Source organism: Periplaneta americana, chromosome 15 (assembly GCF_040183065.1).
Source record: "Periplaneta americana isolate PAMFEO1 chromosome 15, P.americana_PAMFEO1_priV1, whole genome shotgun sequence".
NCBI lineage: Eukaryota > Metazoa > Arthropoda > Insecta > Blattodea > Blattidae > Periplaneta > Periplaneta americana.
In genome coordinates, this window is record NC_091131.1 from 92,401,022 (window position 1) to 92,423,520 (window position 22,499).

The 22,499-nt window shown below is 34.4% G+C and overlaps 1 protein-coding gene and 1 long non-coding RNA gene across 7 annotated transcripts in view; both read left to right on the plus strand.

Moving 5' to 3' along the window:
* Positions 1-1,048: 1,048 nt before the first annotated feature.
* On the plus strand, positions 1,049-8,732 carry LOC138715200 (uncharacterized). 5 transcript variants are annotated; one of them, XR_011336180.1, is made up of 3 exons: positions 1,049-1,170; positions 1,402-1,511; positions 1,644-8,732. It is a non-coding gene; the product is annotated as an uncharacterized lncRNA (long non-coding RNA). The 5 variants fall into 5 exon arrangements; XR_011336181.1 differs by having other exon boundaries at positions 1,068-1,163; XR_011336178.1 differs by having other exon boundaries at positions 1,159-1,276.
* Positions 8,733-16,799: 8,067 nt separating this feature from the next.
* Positions 16,800-22,499, plus strand: part of LOC138715201 (zinc finger protein 728-like) — a 29,880-nt gene continuing 24,180 nt past the window's right edge. The window contains exons 1-2 of one of the 2 annotated variants that reach the window (XM_069847840.1): positions 16,800-17,354; positions 17,508-17,660. In XM_069847840.1, the coding sequence (XP_069703941.1) occupies positions 17,187-17,354; positions 17,508-17,660 (321 nt within the window). In that variant the 5' untranslated portion in view covers positions 16,800-17,186. The remainder of the gene's footprint in view (positions 17,355-17,507; positions 17,661-22,499) is intronic. The other variant, XM_069847839.1, reaches the window with a different exon arrangement.

The following is a 22,499-nucleotide window of genomic DNA, read 5'->3' on the forward strand; positions in this document are numbered from 1 at the left end:
CCCAGCCAGCCTCACTTTGAAATTTCAAATGGCACTCCCATCTTGTGATACTTAAATTTGAAAGAGTATTAATTTGTTTCCACATCTTTTGTTTTCTATTTTGAGGTTTAGGGGACGTAGACTATATAATTTGATAAATTTGTATACCGATATTTTATAAATGTTAAATATTATGTTTTATTTAACAATGCTCGCAATTGCCGAGGTTATATCAGCATCGCTTGTGTGCCGGAATTTTGTCCTGCTGGAGTTCTTTTAGATGCCAGTAAATCTACTGACATAAACCTGTCGCATTTAAACACACTTAAATGCCATTGACCTGGCCCAGGATCGAACCCACAATCTCGGGCATAGAAGGCCAGCGCTATACCACAGTCTAGTATATACAGTCACGAAGCTCAATACGTAGCAAATATGCATCCATAGATAGTTGCTAACCACTAGGATCGCTAATATCACCTCATTACAGACAATGCGAAATAGTACCAACACAGTCTATTGTTCCTAGCACTCTCACAACTCAAGCTTCGTGACCGTATATACTAGACTCGCTACACCAACTAGGCCGACCGATGTTTTATATCCTGTGGGTTTTTTAAAATGTATTACAAAAATGGCGACTGTATTTAATCCTGAGAAGATAAAAATCTCGAAGTTTTATTCCAATATGAGTGACTTTTTTTTTTTACAAATAGCCCACACCTGTGGAGTAACGGTCAGCGCGTCTGGCCGCGAAACCCGGTGGCCCGGGTTCGAATCCAGTCGGGGCAAGTTGCCTGGTTGAGGTTTTTTTCCAGGGTTTTCCCTCAACCCAATACGAACAAATGCTGGGTAACTTTTGGTACTGGACCCCAGATTCATTTCACCGGCATTATCACCTACATTTCATTCAGATGCTAAATAATCTGAGGTGTTGATACAGCGTCGTAAAATAACCCAATAAAAATATTTTACAAATACTTTCGTGACGTCACGGAGTGGCTCTGACGATGACAGTATTGTAGGCGGGTGACACTGATGGATACCTATGTTGCTCATATTGGCAACAGTGGGTAGCGGGTAAGACAAAAGCAGTTAAAGAAAAGTGTTTTATATATTTTAGTGAGTTTAACCCGGATGTCGTATAATTCGAAGGAGAAAAAGTAACAACGAAAGCAGTATTTGTATGTTGTAAGACCCTAAGATTTGTAATATTACAATTTACATTACAGATAATAACATTTATGAAAGGCACTAGAATCGTTGTCATTTCTCTGTTATTGATTAGAAAATGTAGGTAGGCTGCTCTTTTATAGTATTATCAGTGACTATCTAAAGGTATTGTGTAATTAAATAAAAATTAATGCATTCATTTCTAATCAATTTTAATTAAGTAATTTTATGTTTACTTACTTTGCCCAGTTTTTGGACATCAATACTTATTTTGATGATGCAGAGAGGAATTTAATTGGCTGTGAAGAAACTTCTAGACGTACCGTATGTTAATATATTCATGCAGATTAATGAATTTGGTAAGTATAATTCTACTAATCATGTTATCTACGTCTAATGAAATGTGTAGACTATTTGCATTTTATTCTCTAAAGTTATGAAACTTTCTTGCAATTAGTACAACATAACCTTAAAATTTTGTTTGATTCCAGCATATACTGTACAGCTACCGAACTTTAGAAGAAACGCAAGTGTCAAATTTTAGTAAGTTTTCAAAGTACCTATATGTGGTAAGTGATGTGCAACAATCGGAGGTCGAGGTATAACCACAAATATCTATTTTATGTCGGGTCAGATCTTTGTAGGCCTAAGTCATTGGTACAATTTTTGCGCAGCCTACTGTGATAGATTACGATACATATTTTTGGGACAACGTCAAATCTTTGCTCTTTATTCATGGAAGTACCTACGTTTGAACATATATTTAAGATACTGTTAAAACACTGCTGTTAAAACGTTCTACTTGTGACGAAATTTTTCCAAAGTATGGCAACAGACTCAGATAAATTGACTTTAAATTCTCTTCCAAATGAGATTCTCTTAAAAATATTCGCATACCTAGACGTTCATGAAGTGTGTTTTACAATAGCAAAAGTATGTGAGCGGTGGAATTTCTTAATTAATGATGTAACATTATGGAAGAATTTGAACTTAATATGTAATAAAGATATGAGCACAGAATATATTACATCTGTCATATCAGAAATGCCACTTTTGAAATGTATACAGTTACAATGGCGGACAGATGTTGAATTAATATTCCAACAACTTTGTAATAATTGCGAAGACATCCGTCAAGTAGAACTAGTATGTTGTGGTCAGATGAAGGCAAAGTCTATGCAACTTTTGACTGATAATTTTCCAGATCTTGAAGTATTCAGTATGGGAAAGTGCTGGGCCATTGATTCCAATTGTTTCAAATTAGTTTCTAAATTTACACAGCTACGAAAATTAAATTTATCCCACAGTAGAAAAGTAGATGGGCTTTTGCTGAGGGATATTGTCGATTCCTGTCATTTTCTTCAGCACATCAATGTAGACTATGTCAGAGGACTTTCAGACGAGGATGTTATGTATTTACTAGAGTCAAAGAAGAATAAATTGCTTTCATTGGTGTTGTATGCAGAAGGCCTTACTGATATTGCCTACTCTTATTTAGAAAAATGTATTCTCTTACATACTTTACATTTATCATCATGCTTGCTAATGACAGATAAAGGTTTGAGGAGTGTCTCAAAAATAAATTCGTTGAAATCGTTTAAATTGCGACTGGCAAGAAATGTCAGCACGGAAGCCTTAAATAATTTTGTACTTAGCAAAGTAGCATCAAATTTAGATTTTCTAATACTGTCACGACTGCCAAATATGAACGACGCAGTTACTCGTAATATTTCTATTAATTGTACTCGTCTCAAGTATTTTGAATTGGTGTATTGTCCCAATGTTACAGATCAGAGTGCAGAAATCGTTCTTAGCGGTTGTAAACTTTTGAAGCTTTTACAATTCAGACAAAATGGTCCTAATTGTAGACCAGCTGCTCTTAATTAATTCAGGAGCTCCCTGATGAAAGAATGTTCTGGCGATGAGTTGTATTCCAGAAAAGAGACATAAGACCTTGCCTTTTCTCGATATAACACTCCCTTTCAAATGAAAATAAAGCATTTTTGTCTCCAGGTGTAAAGTCAAGTGAGTGTTGTGTCAGTTATTGCCACTTCAGGAATTTCATAATAAATCCAAGGCTACTTTTATACTTTGTAAACCATTATACATAGTATGGTACATGGTGTAATAAAGTAGGTAAATAACTTTTACAGTTTATTTGGAGTGAGATGATGACTAATATAAATATATAGGCTATGGTTGAGTGTTTAGAATACTCACCATTAGATGCAGATTCGCTCGTTGAAACCCAGCTGAGGGTGAAGATAATTTTTTTAGCCTGGTTTCCTACTGATGCCAGAGTTCCTTTGCATAAAATAAAGAGTTCGCACGCACTAGATGGCCAGGTTGCAATGGCTAAATCGTTAAGATTGCTATTACTATTTAAATAAATGGCAAAACACGCACTCGCCGGCCACAACTAAACGGTCGCAATGGCCAACGAAAATCCAGTAAATGCCAATGCACAGATGATCAGCGAGTTGCTGCTACCAATAATATACATTGCTTGAAATTGGAGGTGATGCATTTGAATGGCAAGACCAGTCTGCACATAAAAACAAGCCGCTACTCCAACATTCATTTGCAAATCAGAAAAAAAAGTGGCCACACAACTGGTTGCAATGATAATCACACTCTTCCTTTGCCACTGAGATGTGGTCATTGAGACCTGGCCATCTAGTGCATGTGGGTTTAAAGATTTAAAATAAAATTTTTCTAACCGACATTATCATTCTCACCTGTCATACTATAATTGAAATTAGGCTAATAATTTCCACTTTACAGGTGCCTCTATTTAGAGAATTATCAAATTGAACTGCTAGTCATCCTTACCTGTCATCCTATCAACAGAGTAATGAATTCCATATTATAGTCTCTTTCTGTAAAAATGTTGGATTTCAGTTGTTGATCATCTTCCCCTATCATCAGGTTAAAGAATTCCATCTTACAGTTCCCCTGTTAAAAATTATGGTATTCAGTTTTTAATCATCTTCGGCTATCATCATATTATCAGGATAATTAATTCCATCTTACAGTCTCCTCCTATAAAAATGTTGGAATTCAACTGTTATAGTCCCAATGCTGTTATTTCCGGCGTGACTCTGCCTCTTTACTTACGTCTTAGAAAGTGAAGGCTCTATAAAGTCTAGGTAAGTAGTATCGTTCGCCATTTTTGTTCTTACATTGCCGAGCTACCATACGAGGAATCTATTTGCCAAACCGTTAAACATTATCATGTTGTAGCTCCTATGATAATAAATCAAACACAATGTAATTCAGCAAATAATTGAGCGGCAAATAACGTCTTTGTGTGCTTTCTGCGAACGCCAACGAAAGAACTAAAATGGCGGGCGATTATATTAAGTATTTATCGAGCCTTAAGAAATGAATCAGCGAATCACAAGACGCAAACGTTTAAATGTAGCCGACCTGCAACACGATTGGCTGCCGGAAATTAGAGCAGTGGGACTATAGTCATTTTGATCTATTATCCTATCATCAGGGCAATGAATTCAGTTTTACAAGTTCCACCTATAAAATGATGGAATTCAACTGCTAGTCATCCTCATCTATCATCCTATCATATTGATAATGAATGCTGTCTTACAGGTTCCATTGTCCTCTTTGGCTTAGTAGGTACTGTGCTAGTCATTGGAGCTGAGGCTCAAGGGTTGAGACCTGCCAAGTAGATGGATTTTAAATGGCAATGAAATCCTTATCATGACTTACTCTGAGAAGAAAATAAAGTTGAGAGATCTATGTGATAGATTTATGGCACTTAAAAGAACCCTGAGCCCGATACAGATCTCCCTGTAAAATTTGTCTTGTATGTATGTTGAATTTTGATACTGAATAACCAGCTGGAAGCGTCGTTAAATAAAATACTGTCTAGTCTTCCAACTGCTAGTTATCATCAGCGGAATAAATTTCGTTTAATATATTTCTTCATATAAAAATTGTGTAGAGCAGGCCACAATCCTGTACTAATCACCCTTTCATCAAACACATATGCAGTTGCATGCAATGACGTTTGAACTATATGGACTATAGCCCCATCTTGCTGAAACACACCGTACATTCGTTTCTTCTTCAGTTAATTGAGCAAAGAACTGATCCAAATTAAGATTTTGTATCAAACACCATTAATAATTGTTTCATGAAAAAAAAAAAGGACCAGTTATTCGTTTTGCACTTAATGCACACCAAACACCGACCTTAAGATCATGTAATGGACTTTCGTGACTAAGTTGTGGATTATCTACTGACCAGTACCAATTATTTTGAGTGTTAACTTGTCCATGCAAGTGAAACTACGTTTTGTTACTAAAATTCACAAATTGTGAGACTCCAGGCTCTAGCACGTGCACTTCTGTATCTTTGTACAGATAAAATTTTAGTAATTTGTTGATGTACAGCTGACCCCAGCTTGTGGTGCTAATTTCGTGAGAGATTTTCACAGTGCTTGTTCTATCATTACCATTATTATTTCTTTTTATTTTTTTCCCTTCTTCTTCTTCTTCTTCCCCTTTTTCTTCTATTCCTGCTTCTTTTCTTAACATCTTCCCCCATTGAGTACAGATTTCCCCTCCCTCGGAGAAAAATGTCAAGATTCGAAACTGACTGCTAATTATTATCATATTTATCTGTCATTGGGAATAACGAATTTTGTGTTACTGGTCCCTTCATCTCATGGAATTCAACTACTAATCATCATCATTGCCTATCATTCTAGCATTGGGAGTAACGAATCTATCCTTGCATGTGGCAATGGCCCAATCTTGTTAATGTAAAATCCAGAACAGTTTGAATTATTAAAGATTGCACCAACAGGCTTCACTGGGCTAGTGCCCATCCAAAGTCAATTCCATTCTTTTACAACTCCACTCGTATATTAAAAGTACAGCTAAAACTTGTTTCAGAACACTTCTGACTTTACTTTACTTACCCAAATGCCTTTAAAATGAAAATGCAGGTGCCATTAATAGTCTTCATTGACTATATATGGAGGAATTGACAAATAACAAAAATATAATTTGTAACAAAATTAAGTGAACATAATATCCCAATAAAATTGTTTTGGCGTTATTAAGAGGGAAGAATAAAATAATTATTCCTGTGAAATTGTTTTAGTTTTATTGAAAAGCACCAATATAATATTAATTGTTTTAGATTCCTAAAATTTTTACAGTAATTTGACTATTTAAAGACTTTCACTCAGTAATCACAGCTTTACCTTTTCTCAGTTGCATCATCTCATGCTGAACTAACTGAAAGCAATGATGTACTGGTATAATATGTGGACTGCAGTAATGCAATTCCTTATGCTGTGTTTCACATTTGTGTACACTTGTAGACATTAGGATTGGAAGTGGTAAAGTAAATAGATGTACACTACATAGTTGTAAAGATTTTTTAATATATTACTTCAATAACAACAAGATCTTTGTATGAGTTCTGGTATGCACTATCTTTCTGATTAAGTAATGTGATTTTTGTAACAAGTAAAAAGAAGCAGTACAATATTTCCAGTATTTTTTGTTTAAAAGTTGTTTTATGATTGACAATTCGTGGAACAGCTGTGAAAGATGAACAATTTAGCAGAGAATTTTTACTTATACTAGTCACAAACAGCACATTACAATAGCAGCCAAAGCCTGAATTTGCCAAATGTCTTCTGCATAGTGTTTTACAGATCATTTCAAATATAAGTGTTGTAAGATAGAATAATATAGGTTATGTAAATGTCAAAGTGTTGGTTAAGAAACTATTACCGGTATCTAGTATTGCATCCATCTCCATTATAATAGAAATAATTTTTATTCTTCCATCCATCACTTTTTGACTTTCCAAAGACCATATATTAAGTATATATCTCTGGTCGGCGGGAAAAGGCACATAAGTAAAAAAATAATAATTTTTCAGGAGAGACTTTCTTTTTAATTTACTCTTAACTGAATATAAGTTTAATAATGAAATTCATGTAGCCTATGTTAAAGTAAGACCCTTTTCAATTTAAAATACAAGAAAATTTATTATTTCAAAAATTAGAAAAAATATTAGACTTATGTGATTAGGTACAACAGAAAAATCGACTTTTTTTTACTTATGTGCCTTTTCCCGCCGACCAAAGGTATAACAATGGCAACACAGCACTTCACTAAACTTCCCTACCATAAATTGTCAATCCTAAAGTAATTTTAAATAAATAGAAGCAATTCACTATGCAAGGTAGATATTAAAAAATGTCATCAGTGTACGCCAAGTAACAATATTATGGACTTCGGTAGAATAAGTTATATGATAACCACCTGAGACCAATACGTATTACAAACAATGGTAATTCTGCAGAAAAAAGAACAAGTCTCATTTTCGTTATCAGATAGTATATTTTTATTGGCTGATTCTGTTATCCTTGAAATAATAAGTCTTGTTGTAGATTGCAATGTTTCATCCAAGTACAGTGTTTTTTTATTATAATTTTCCACTTTTTTTCAGTTCTGCAGTTTCTTATTCCTACTGCCTGCTGTGAAAACAGTTGTTTTTGTAGTATTTCGTTAAAATTACAAATTTCCAAATCGTTCCTGTTATCCTTACCAAGTTCTAGTATTTAACTAACGATCCAGTCATTGATTGCAGGAAGCACATCATTTCTATTGATGTTTTCTTTTCATGTTTGTAATTAATGTTCACGTGTCTGATTTATCAATATTCTAACTCTTTTTTAGTATTAAATGATGATACAGTCACTGATTGCAAGAAGCACATTTCTACCAATCATGTTTTCTTTACCTCTGATTGAGGTTTTGCCTGATATGTATATCTATTATCAGGCAGTACATCTCACTTGACAATATGTGTCAGAGGAAGAATAATTGTTTGTATGCATCTGAAGTCTGATTAGTGGAATATGTAGCTAATCGGCGATGTATGCATTGGAGGGGGAAAGGAACTGGCCACCCTACCCCATTATCTCCTGGCCTAGTTGCCTCATGAGTGATGCCTTATTGGTGTTACTTATGAGGTTCAAACCTGTCTTCGGACAATTGACTAAACAACAACATGTTTTCGTTTCTTGTTTGTAATAAATTATTGTTTAAGTGTCAAGTAGATAATTATGTAACATGGATGCTATTGTTGTGATATTACAAAACAGTTTTGTGAAGGGATGGAAAGAAATAACTAAAAAATCGAGCTTAAGACTACTAAAATTATAGTTTTACCTCAGAGAATACTAAATATTCCATTCTGTTCAAAGTAAAAGAAAAGCTAGACAAAAGGGTAGTTTCAGTCTGTTTATACTTGTTCCTTCTCTGCTTAGCGTTTTGTTGATGTACTTATTAGTATTCGCAATATTTTATGACTTGGAGCATGTGTGTACTTCCGAATTGCCATTTCCAAATCCTACTATGCAGCCTCCAGTTCTTGCGTTCTGATGTTTTACGTGTGCAATAATGTAACTGCAATGTATGTATCATGTAATATTAATGTTATCTTATAAAAATAATAATTTAATGAAAACTGTATTCATGTTTCAATTTTGCATTGTACTGTATTATTGAAATAAAATATGTTAATAAGTACCTAATTATTTTTCTTTATTAGGCTAGTAGCTTGTTTTTTCTAGTCAGTGTCTTGTTAAGATGTGCTGGTAAACAAATGAGAATGCCCAATTTTCAATCCATATTTTGTTAATATTCGCAGAATTATATTTTCGAAATTAAAATGTGTATCAGTATTTCTTGCAGACAATTGTCTTCCATTCGATATACATGCTGGTCTTGTCAGTTAGGCAAGATTATTTCAACAATTACTTTTTTCTTTTTTATTTGAAAACTTTACAAAAATTCAAAGTTATATTCTTTCCCAATACATAAATTACATTGACAATAATAATATTCAATAACGGATCCACTGAAATACATTATAAACACTAACAGTCATAGTTAACTGTCATTTGGGCTACTCTGGACTGGATTAAGAAAAACTATCTTGGAGAGGGAGTGTGCTTTTGCTTTTCTCCAACAGGATTCTGTAACAGCACATACAGCCGACTGTTTTGGACAAACTCCATAGATAATTCGAGGACAGAATTATCAGTAGGAATGTATGATCTCCTCTATCTCCAAAATCTTCAAACCTAACACTTTGCGTTTTTATCTCCAAAAGACAAAGCGTACAAAAATAATCTGCATACCCTGGAAGAACTGAAAAATAGCATCTGGGAAAATATCACATCCATTTCTGTACAGGAACTTCAGCATGTGATGTGTCGGCTCTTGAACAGGTACGGCAAATGTTTGGAACAAGACGGCAGACAGTTTCAGAATCTCCTTTCTTAATTTGGGTGAGTAAATGATGTTTCAGCTGCTTATATGTAGTAATATTTTACATTAGTAGTTTGTGGTGGGTCGAATTACTGATATTACATTGCATACAAGCCTGTCTTAAACAGTAGAGCATCCTTGGGTTAAATATCACGTGTCTCCCTTATTCTACTTTTAATGATGTGCTAGTCTTTTTTAATTTGTGTGTGTCAGCTTTTTCATACCTGCTTAAACTTGTAAGCAAGGGTCCACTAGTGGTTTTACAGACACCATAGGGATGCGAATTTCATATTGGTTACAGTAACTTTTTAAGTTTTTACCTAAACATGATGATAGTCACTCTGAAAGAAGTATATTTGCTTGAAGTAGTAAGTAAAATCTAATAATCCCTGGCGCCACAGCCCTTGAAGGGCCCAAACCGACCAGCCGGCTGCTGGCTTCATGTTTACATGCCGAAGCAGAGGTGAACGATCATCCAAACAGAATGGCGGTATCGTGTAAGTAAAATCTAAGTCACATTTTATTCAGGGAAAACATTTCTGATAATTTAAATCATTCCCTTGGTCAATCAATTGGGACCATAAGAGTTTTGAAATGTCTGAATGATCTGGTACTGGTACCTGTTCGTTTTCAAGATCTGGTAATTCAGACACACTTTCGGCATTGGTTTCGTCTTTATTATTTTCACATTGGACTTATTATTTGGAATGCCACTGTAGTTGAAGCAAGTGGAGAACAGCAATGAGATGGACCTGGTAAGGATGATTTGAAGAAGCTCTCGTACTCGTTTAACTGCTGTCTTGATCAATCTGTAACTTTGCTCACCACTTAATTTACTTAAACTCATTTCACTTCACAATAAATATGTATAGATATACCCCACTGCACTAATTACTTCATTAATTCGAAATCTAACACATGTTTCAAATGATGTTACATAGAAGTATAAATGTACATAGGACAAATAGAAATGATGGGACGAAATTCAAATATAAACTGCTGAGACATTTATACCCGAACCCGCACTTTCTGAAGTCGAAATTGCTATAGAAAATCCGAAAAAAGTACAAGTCTCCAGATATCGATCAAATTCCAGCAGACTTAATTCAAGAGGGTGGAAACGCATTATCTAGTGAAATTTATAAGCTTGTACTTGCTGTTTGGGAAAAGAAAATTGTACCAGAACAATGGAAGGAGTCCATAATTGTACCACTTTAAGAAGGGGGAAAAGACTAACTGTAATAGCTTTAGAGGAATATCACTTTTGTTAATGTACAAAATTTTGTCCAATATTCTTTTGAGAAGATTAACTCCATATGTAGATGAAATTATTGGGGATCATCAGTGTGATTTTAGGCGTAATAGACGACTATTGATAAAATTTTTTGTATTCGACAGATATTGGAGAAAAAATGGGAAATAAGTATACCAGCTTAATTATGATCTAGCCTAACATTACTGTATTGTGTTATGTGATGTGTTTTAATAAGAAAAATCCACACAGTTTTTATGGTTGTTTAGTTATGTTCGGGTCGTCAGTGTTGCCACATTAGGAAGTTCGCATGAACTTTAATTTACAGTGGATATTCGAACCTAGAATTGGTGTATTATTTGTGTTGTGTGATGTGTTTTAATAAGGAAAATCCACACAGTTTTTATGTTTATTCAGTTATGAGCAAGGTGATAGAGAAATGGCTGCAGTTTTAATATTTGGCACCATGAAATACCAACTTTTTTTTTTGTACATACCACTATTTTTTCAATTATCTGGCAAAATCTCGTATCCGGAACTAGCTGGTCCCTTTGGTGCCGGTTAAGAGGAATTCTACTGTACTTTGTCTTTTCGGCATTTACCGGTACTTCCAAACCTATCTCATTAGTTGCTTCAAGTAAAATTCCCGTGTTTTTCCTAATAGTTTGTGAATTTTCTCCTAACATATTCACGTCATGTGCATAAACAAGCAGCTGATATAACCTGTTCAATTTCAAACCCTTTCTGTTTTCCTGGACTTTCCTAAGAGCATTTTCTAGAGCAAAGTTAAAAAGTAAAGGTGATAATGTATCTCCTTGCTTTAGCCTACAGTGAATTGAAATAGTGTCAGAAAGAAACTGACCTATACGGACTCCGTTATGCAAATGTTAGTCATCAAAAATAAATGAGCCAATACATGATCTAGCAAAAATGATTATTAGTAAAATTTTGCCTATACTCGAACTTATTGGTAATAATAGTGAACTGTAATTAGTAAAAATGACAATAGCCAAAGATGATAATCAGAGTGAAACGAATTTTGTAGGTATTAAGACCTACGACATTTGTATGAAAACCATTATCTTTACATTAGGTTAACTTTCATTTAATTAAATAAAGAATACAATTTTAGTTTATGAATAAATGAATAACAAATACTGAGTATGAAACAAAATAATATATTTGGTAATTTACAAGAAAGAGCTGTGCACAAATAGCAAAGGCAAAATCCCTCCTCCCTTTTGCTATTTATAATGAAAGGATAGTGAATTCTTCGTCCTTTTTTTCCTCTTATTGTTAGACTTTATAGTCTTTGTTTATTGAGAAACGAATTCGGAACCTATTTAGTCTCTATAGGCTTTTTTTTAATCAAGAAGTTTTTCTCACCAATTCAACCATTCCATCTTATTTATTTTCACACATTTTAAATCCCATTCCGTTCATCTATTTTAGGGTTTAACCTTTTTTAGTCAAGATCCAAAGACAACTAGGTGATAAACTTGCGCGACTCATGGGTGTATTTTGAAGTTAAACAGTGCTAATGTAATAATATCATATAAGTAAGGGTTCCTACAGTAGAAATTAATCATTATTACACCAGTACTCTTCAATCTGCAGACATCATGTTTTCACTATTATTTTGTAAACGTTTATAATGTGAAATTAAGTACTTTAATTAACGTCTTTTGCATTTATTATTTTTTGGAAAGCTACAGTGACCCATACCATAGGTTAAAGAACATAACAGAATATAAATCAAAACTTGAATATTATTTATAACATTAAAGAACTATAACAGAATATAAATGATAACTTAAATATTATTTATATCACTAAAGAATGGTAGCAGAATACAAATCATAACTTGAATATTATTTATATCGCTAAAGAATGATAACAAAATAAAATGATAACTTGAACAAGGCTCGAACTCACAACCTTCGAATCATTTAGTGAGCATTCTACTGTTACTCTACGAGACGCAGATATTGCATGACTCCATAATTCCGAAACTGCTTCTACAAGCGCAAGCATCGTGTAACATCACCGTGATCTGAAGTGGACTTGAAAAATATTCGCTGTTCATGAGTGTGGCCACTTCTTTTTTTGACAACTGTACCTATAGGGCCTACATTAATTAATGTGTACTTGATTTTTTCTGTTTACCATGGCGTAGGGTTCTTGGCTTGGATAGATACTAAGATGTAATGTTTATTCTTATTTCTAGATTTTGTCCAAATAATTATGTTGTCTGCAAACATACTGACTTTAATTTCATCTACAGATTTTAATTCTTTAGGCATATTAAATAGCGTTATGCTTATAATGAATCTCTGTGGGAGACCTGCATTTGTTTATATGTTCAGATGTGATTAGTTATTACTGTATTTTGCTGCAATCTATCGTTGGTTTAAAAATCTTTTGAGCCAATTCAACATCTATTTTCTGATATTAATATTTTTTAGATTTTCTATTAGTTTTGTATGCCATACTATTCGTATGCTCCTTGGAGATCTATGTATACAGCTGGAATATTCTATTCTCACTTTGTTGAATGCCTTTTTTGTTTCGTATGTGAAGTTTGTTATTGGTAGGATATTGATATGTTAGGTCGGAACCCAGCTTGTTCACTTGATATTACCAGTAGCTTTTGTTTCTGTAAATACAGTACTAATTTAGTCTCGGAGATCACTTTTTCTTGTACTTCTGCTATCATTGAGGCAAGGGCTATAGGTCTGTATAAAAGAGTGTCTTGTTTATTGTTTCCAGGTTTTTAGTATAGTGTAATTATGACTTTTGTCCAATCAGCTGATAGATTTTTTGTGAAATTTCAGATTTTGTTATAAATTGTGAGTAGTTTTCCCAGATTTGTGATCCTAAGTACGTTTAGAATTCTGGATATATCCTGTTGAATCCAGGTTGTTTCCTGTTTTTAAGTATGCAATGCAAACATACTCTCTCAGAGATGCTTGAAGCTATGTAAGACAATATCTTGAGGTGTGCAACAAATGTAACGATATTAATTTAAAAAAACACATTCGAATTTCTTCCTACAACCGCTTTTGTTAACATTATATATTAGTCATAGTGATATAAAAGAAATCGAAGTCTTAAAAAGTTTGAACTCAATAAACAATTCAGGCACTACATAAAAATGTTTAGTCGCCATGGTTACCTGGTACCCAGAATTTACCTACCCTTGATTTTTACAATAAACAAACCGCATGTAGGTACTTTATCTAAAGTCTGGAATAACAAATGAAAAAATATAAATATCAGCACAAACTTAAAATGAAACAAATTATGAGTGTGTGCTTTACGAGTCTACACGTTACAATCAATGACTGTAAACATTTTAAGTATTTCAAATGAAAAACATTTCCTTCTTTCTGATAAAATATATTTTTTCTTTTCTAATGACGTGTTTGCTACAAAATTCTTTTATTGAAGCACTCATTTCCAACCGCCTAGCTTTGTTTCGTTTTCGTATGTTCGCTGAACAGCAGACCTGAAATAAGTACCATTGGATTCCGCCAAGCTATACTCCATACATACCTACACTGTTGCAGGTAGTTTGGAGGCTTTAGGTAACCAAACGCAGGACTCTAGTGATGAATTAGTCATTGTTTCCTATCTATACTGTATGGCAATTAATCTCATTTTCTTTGATGAAGAGCAGATAACCAAGCAAGTTGGCTCAGGTAGTAATGTTCACTCAAAACATTCAGAAGGTCCTGGGCTCAAACTCAGTGGCCGGTCAATCTGATTGGGGTTTTTCATAGTTTTCCCTCAGTCACAAAGACAGATGTTGGATTGGAAATTTACATGCCAACATTCATCACCGCTTCAATCACCATATTATTAACATTAATCGAAATCTAAAATCAGTTTTATGACCACAAGTGATTTATAATGCACGACAATTGAACAGGAACTTAACAATAATGGTCTCCTGATATATGCAAAGATCAATATGACCACAGATGTTATAGCGTGTATGAATAAAACTTAATTTAAAAAAGCAGATAATCTCGACGAAAATAAACCTCGAAATTGAACAAAATGGTGCACAGTGAAAAGAATCCAAAATTTCGATTATCCGAACAGGCTCTGGTCTCAATTAGTTCGGACTAGTGAGGCTACTGTACTATCGATAATTGAAACATACTAGATTGCATGGTACACAGTAGATTTGGTTTATTTAGAAAATACTTATCAATACAAAAATAACACAAAATAATAATTATATAAATAACAGAGACATTTCCCCATGTCAGTCTCTAATGTTCGTGCTAATGAGGAATATCAACAGAACAACTGTGTCTCCTTCACCACTGTAACACTTATATTACTTTCACTAGAAAATAGTCACTTATACTGCCAGTGGCGAGTTAGGTGCTTGGACATAAATGTCCCAGCTCCATCGAATCGTGTCTGACACCATGAACCTCTTTAAGTATGGCATACCAATGTGTGATGCCCAGATGGTGGAGAAGAATTTCGTTAGCAGAATAGTACCCTCCCAGGGAGCCAAAGATAAATGCATCGACTGAAGTGTGATAACCCTGTCATTCGAAGTGGGCTGCCAAATTCTGATACTTCTGGATTTTAGTGTTGTAGACAATTTCGAAAGGAATGGTGACATCCAAGATAAATACCGTCTTCTCGTCCCTGTCGACAACAAGCTACAGTCTTTCCGAACCCTTGTAGAGACTGGTTGGAGTGAATCTCCTTTGACCCTGACTTGTTCATGATCCGGGTGAGGTGGTCTAACACAGCATTGTGTCTGCGGGTTGTGGTGACAAGATGAAGAGGACAGTGTGGACGTGTGGTAGGGTTTCCTTGACGGCCCTGCATCGACGGCGGCATGTTACCACCACCAAATCTTCGACATCTGTTCAGGGGAGCCATGCCCAGGTGAGCTCAATGAATGAATCTCCATTTTGCGAAGCTGGTGTAATTTCTACTTTCCATGAAGTGGTTGGATGCAGTCAGGAGACGCAGCCCATGGATTACCTGGGACACATCCGCAGTCACGTTTGTGGGGAGGAGATTTAAGCTGTCCCACTTTTGACATAGGTATAGCACCTTGGTCTGGCCCGCAAGCAGCCACTTCTTCCCTAGATGTTTGATTTTACTGCCCAACTGCGTGAGTGGCTTCTTCGTCATCGCCCCAGCTTTTAAGTGGAAGGCCAGCCTCGATAGCACGTAGGTTCACTGCATCGAGTTTCTGCTAAGGTGCTATTACTAAACTACATATCTAGGTGGTAGGATGATGTACAACCGTTTAATCTTTCTAAGTTTAGGTTAATGCAAAAAATGTAAAGTGTGTTTTATGAATGCTCATTAGATAGAAAAAATACGTATGCTACCATCAGATTGTCAGGACAATTATACAATTTCCATATGACATCTTGTCAGCTGATCAGTCCCAGAAAATTAGCAAATATCTCGACTCTGTATGAATAATTGCGTATAATTTAATTTTATTGTTCTTGCTTGAATAGAATGGTATGTTTAGGCGCGATCGTACATCCCGAATATACATTAAGATTCATTAATTTGTCCCGGGTTTTTCAATCAGGTTACGGCAACCCTATACTTTCAATGGAAATTACAATAAAGTACAGGTATTACAGTAGGCCTATGTAGTTTTTGAAACTACAGAGGTTATCCAGAGTAGGTGAAATAGTACTATAGGGCAATATTGTAAAATAATGATAATACAGAATTTTAATATACTTCGCCCCTTACAGCTGTTTTCTTCATAGAAAATTAATTAATAACATAACCCTAAGATATCTAAATCAATTTTCATTACAACCATATTCTGCAACAAAATATATGTGCCGCTTCCGTGAACAGTTATCTGTTGTTAAATTAAAAAAGGATAGTAGCTATAAATGTCACTCATAGCATTTTTTAATATTTGTAGCGATGTAAACATTTAGTTAGAAAGTGGTTGACTTGGCAAGAGTGGCAATACTACTACCACGGAATAATCAGTATACGTAAACACCTGCAAGAATAGGGGTTTGCGCGTGATGCAGACTCAAGGAAGCCATGACTAAACCAAGACGCTTTGCCTTACTACTGTCTCACGGGACAGTCATACTTGATTTTTTCTTCAGCTTTTGATTGTGGTGTGTTTGGAAAAGTATTGCAAAAGTATTGACCTCCTATCGAATTTGCCGTTCCATTGCATCGGTGATGCAAGTGGTTTATTATTTGCTTATAAATGTGTGTGTGATATTAATAATAAGTTAAAAAACATTATTTTTGATCAAATATAGCTGGTTAATTTCCCGCCGAAGTATATCTTCCAGCGATGACTTCATGATGAAGACAAGCTGGCTCCTTCACATACTATCAAGAGACAAAACATCAATTGATCTGATAGAGAATCAACCATTGAAATGTAGTCTGTTTTGATTGTGAGAATATATTGCATTTAGAAAATGCTGAACATGAAAGATGTAGATAGTGATGTGCCATGTAACATGAGTGAAATATGCCGTTTATGCTTATCAAAGGACGGAGGCATTTTGCCAATTTTTGGCGAAGAAGAAAGTGGAAATCAGAGTGTACCTCTGTCTTTCAGAATATTGGCTTGTGTCTCCATTGAGGCTAGTATAGTTTCGTTGTATTTTGATACGATATTTTGTCATATATTTGCAGTTTTGCTGTGCATTTTGAGTTTGTAATCCTCAAGAAAATCTTCCGAATGATGAGCGAAGGTCAAAGGTAGAAATGAATTGTGTTGTTTGTTTGTTGCTTAGGTGTCAATAAGTGATGGACTACCAAAGTTAATATGCCAAAATTGTTTGTCGCAAGTGAATACATGGCATATGTTCAAGCAAGTGTGCGATTCTTCCCAGGCAACTCTCAAGGAATGGCTGAACAAATTGCAGGGACAAGCGGAACCAGAAAAGGTTAGGGTATTGTATTTTCTTTTTCAGTTAACTATGATTTTGAGTTCACGTTTCTGGTAATGTTGAATTTTACATGTTGACAGTAGTTTGTATTTTGATTTATATGCCAACTAAAACCGTAAGACAAGACAGTATGCAAGTTAATGGCAGAGATCGAATATTTCTTACAGGGTAGCCTATTTATCGTTTCCATGAACGTCTTGTGTTTATTAATGAACAGGGACGGATTTTGATTTTATCATACAAGTTTTAGTGACTCGTTGCAAAAATATAACAAGTTAAACCGATGTGATAAGGCCTTGTGGTACCCGTATGAATCCAATGTAAACCTCATGCGTGATGCTGACAAATAGCCTGCGCTATTACGCTATTTCAAGATGAGTAGACCTACATCAGACGTTCTATATTTTAGAAGTTAACTACGAAATTAATTCATAGACCATTAGCAAACAGTTAATCTATTAGGAACATAAATATTACTTGGTGAAGATTGCTATGAATTAGAAAATGGAAGCTTATCACCGGTCCGTAATGAAAGTTTAGTGTAATGTAACATTGACCCATTTTAATTATTATGTTCTTTGCTTTTATAGGTTACTTGATATGTTAATGAACAACTTGCTGTGTCTGTATTCATTGTGTGCTTTTGCAGTTTTATAACCATAATCCATTAATTTATGTATAGCCTATTCGACAAAAAATACACATTTGACTTGATTTTCATGCCTTGTTTACATTGCGGATTGAAGTGATTTATTAGTTATCCGTACAATAAGAAGACTAACTTATTATTATTGTTGTTGTTGTTTAGTCAACTGTCCGAAGACAGGTTTGAACCTCTCAAGTGATAACCACTTATGAGGCAACTAGGACAAGAGATAATGGGATAGGGTGGCCAGTTCCTTTCCTCCTCCATTGTACCTATACATCACCGACTAGCTACATATTACACTAGTCAGACTTCAGATGCATACAAACAATTACCGGTATTATTATTATTATTATTATTATTATTATTATTATTATTATTATTATTATTATTATCTTTTTTTTGTGTGTTTGTACTTTTAAGTTCAAGGGAATTTGTAACATCCGATATAAAATAAAAGTAGATGGCCAAGATTAACTTAACTTAAATATAAGTTATATTTTTATTGTGTGTGTGTCTCCAATTACCTTCAAACATTGAAAAGAAATATTTCACTATTTGATATGATGATAAATTTTAATTCGCAATTTAAGTTAAGCACTAAGCAATAATGAATGTTCCCTTAAAGTTTGGAGTAATTCTGAAGAATTACCAACAATACAAGGTCTATAGGTATTTTTTTTGTAATGTTTACATTTGGTGTGATGTGTTATTGTTTTTCGTGGACAGTATTTTGACATGTTTAACAGGTTTGCATTTAAAGGAGGCTGGGGGATGTAGTTCAGGTGTTGTATTTGTGTTGTTTGCAAAGTAATATTGCTATAAGAAAACAGCAGCATTGAAGAAATATAAATGGAGACTTGTCTATTACCCTTTAGCAAGGAGATGAACAAGGAAAGATGATGATCATTGCAAGACATAACAGACTTCTTCTTCTTCTTCAGTCCCTTCTGCTGCTAAGTGTCGGGTTCGCCTCTCTCCATCCATACATAACAGACACAACATTCAATTATCAGTGAAACCTCGAAACAGTGAACTACATTATTTTGATCTTTCATTTCTTTGTTCTCCCTTCTACTCAATTTATCCCTCTGTTTTTTCTCATCTCATTTCTCTCTTTTTTTATTATACTTTTTTTATTATTTTTAAGTTAACATTTGTATACCGGTATGTATTTTCCTGTATATGCTTTGATTCTGGTTGAGTGGAAGAGAAGGCCTGATGGCCTTAACTCTGCCAGGGAAAATAAAACTAATTTCTTCTTCTTATTATTATTATTATTATTATTATTATTATTATTAATATTATTATTATTTGGGGGAAAGTTTGGTGACATGGAACGAAAATATGTGCTTTTATTGATGATGCTTGAAGAAATTTTATATAGGTCACAGGAACACTTAAGTATGTTAATTTGAAAAAGCACAGATGTGCCGTAAATTAAAATAATATGTCATCAGCAATTGAACTTGTGGCAATGAAATGAACATTCCTCAAGTGAGTGTCAGTTTGATAGAAACAGCCCGAAATAGTTTGGATATAATCATGATAAGTTAGCATTATAATAAAATATCATTTCCGAGAATTTATCAGTAACTGCACGGATTTCTATGAAATAACTCATATGGCTCTATAAATTCAATTCACAGTTTTCACACTAAGGAGAGGTGACATTTTAGTTGCATATACTACAGGGTATCCACCATGAACCTCCAACGTTTTAAACACATACAGTTAAAGGAAAAAAAATTGTATAATAATACTTGCATTGAAATGATTGTAAAACTGACAAAGTTTTCAGTTCAGTATTCTCAGTCAAGAAAAATGGCCCAATAATGTGACTGTCTAGAAGATCATACCAAACATTAATAATTTTTGGACTACCACGCACATATTCTTGGACTACATGGAGATTTTCGGGCTCAAGTGCACAATACCAGAGCAGGTGTATGGTAATTGCTTAGAAGACGCCAGCTATTCACATATGTCATTTTTGAACTACTTTTACATCTCGTAGGCACTACTGATCTATGTTTGTTATGCATTATGTGTTGTTTTTGACGGTTCAGGAATTACATAAAAGGGTTATGGCAAAGGTATCTTAGGGGGCAGCGGGGCCCCTGCTATAAGCCCCCGGCTGTATCGTAAATGCAATGATTATCGTCTTTACAGGTGGAGGAAGTATTGACACATATATATATATATATATATATATATATATATATATATTTATATAATGTCATTTTCGTGCTCACCTTAAATCTAATTTGCGTCTTCATTCGTACTTTTGAATTGTTAATGTGATGTTTTGAAGTAATAAAACACCATTAACATTAATCTATACGGATATCGTTCGTAAAATTGAAGTAGGTACACTGCACTGATGGTTCACTGCTCACTGTTTATTGTTTTCACTCAATGCTGGTTAACTGTGTCGTGTTAAGGGAACGTCTGCTTAAACCCTGTTTTCAATACTGTGAATTAACATCGTTGTTGATGCCATCTAGTGTAGAGTTTATATTAATGAAGGTGTATTTATGTTGGAGATTTAGAGGTTGTTCTCACAACTTGACTTTGTAGCATAGTGGTTAAGCTACTAGTGTGTCGAGTTAGAGGTTCGAGGATCGAATCCCTCTTAGGAAAAGTAAGTAATTTAAAAATATCATATGCATTGTAGTGGGTTTAATGTAGGTTAAATATAATTAATGTGTGAAATAAGTGACATTGTGAGTTATATAAGATATAAAATAGGTAATAAGATATGACATAGGAGGAGAAGAGAACATGAGTGTAATTTCGTTTTAATTTCCGAGTAAATAAGATGACGTCATGAGTAGCAGTATTCGAAATATTCACCGCTCCATTGTTGTGCACTTGTTCTGATTTTTGGAGCCCCAAATTCGCATATTGTGGCGATTGACTTTTTCCTGTAAGGTGCAAACATCGCGTCTGAAAATATTATGCACAATACAAGATTTTCGTCATCAGCAATGTGATCCAACATATCTATTACAAATGATTCTCGCTTTAGTCTGTTGTTGGGTTTGATTTCCTGCAAAACCTGTACCTTGTAGGCATAAAAATGTAATCACTGGTGAAAAATTTTGTGTACTGTTGACTGTTTCATTCCAAATTCTCTCGCTTCTTGTCTGATTGCCTTCTTTTAAACGATGTCCACAAATTTTCAATAATCTCTTCCTGGGTACTGGGATTCCTGCCTCCATGTCCTTTCAACACACTACTGTTGGCCAAAAACGTACTACACAAATTCCTTGATAGTCTTAAATGTTGGCAGGTCCTTATTGCACTCATGAGAGAATTTCTTTGTGCTTGAATAACTGATTTTGTCTCTGCATATCACCAAACAACATGGCCACTCTCACTAGGAGTCGCTATTTTATAAATTATTAATTGTTGCAGCATTACTATGGTTCTTGCGTGTACTACAAAGTTACTGCATACACTTCTCGAGTCTATGATTATTTTCTGAACAGAATCATTGCTATAAACAGTTCTTTTATTATATCTCTGCTGGAGAGCGACTGGTAAATTGCAAATGGCTTATCTTAGTCATGGGCATCAGAGCATTAAAAATATTGCAAACTTCTCTCTTTCTCTCTTCCCCTATGGCAAACGTGACCTTGCACAGAGGCAGAAATATAATACAAGATCTGTATCCTGGCATTAAATTAAAAAAAAAAAAAAACTTTCAAATGTTGGAAGTTCACAATATACATATTGCATTACTACAACCAGCAATACTGTCTAAAGATGAATAGATTAGGTCTGAATCATTATTTTGTTACTTGTAATATTGTTAAAAGTGTCCTGATTTTGTGTTTATAAAATCTGGAAATCCTGTACCTAATTAGTTGTGAAAATGTTGAAAAAATAACTCAAATAGACAAAATTGATAACTGTATGGTCAGGCATAAATACTCAAAGCAATAAACTTTTATTATATTCTCAGAGATAGTCTACACTATCATTGTCATTAATACCTGCCATACAAGAAACGTTGATGAAGATTACTGAACATGTTTTTGATTGTTTCTTTGGTTATGCAAATATATCTGTTCGTGAAATAGAAAACTTTGTCGAGAAAAATGCCCGTAATTTTGTTTTGAATCTCTCCTTTGAAGGAACAGGCTTCTTTCTAGTGCTGTAAATTCTACGATACTCTACTAACT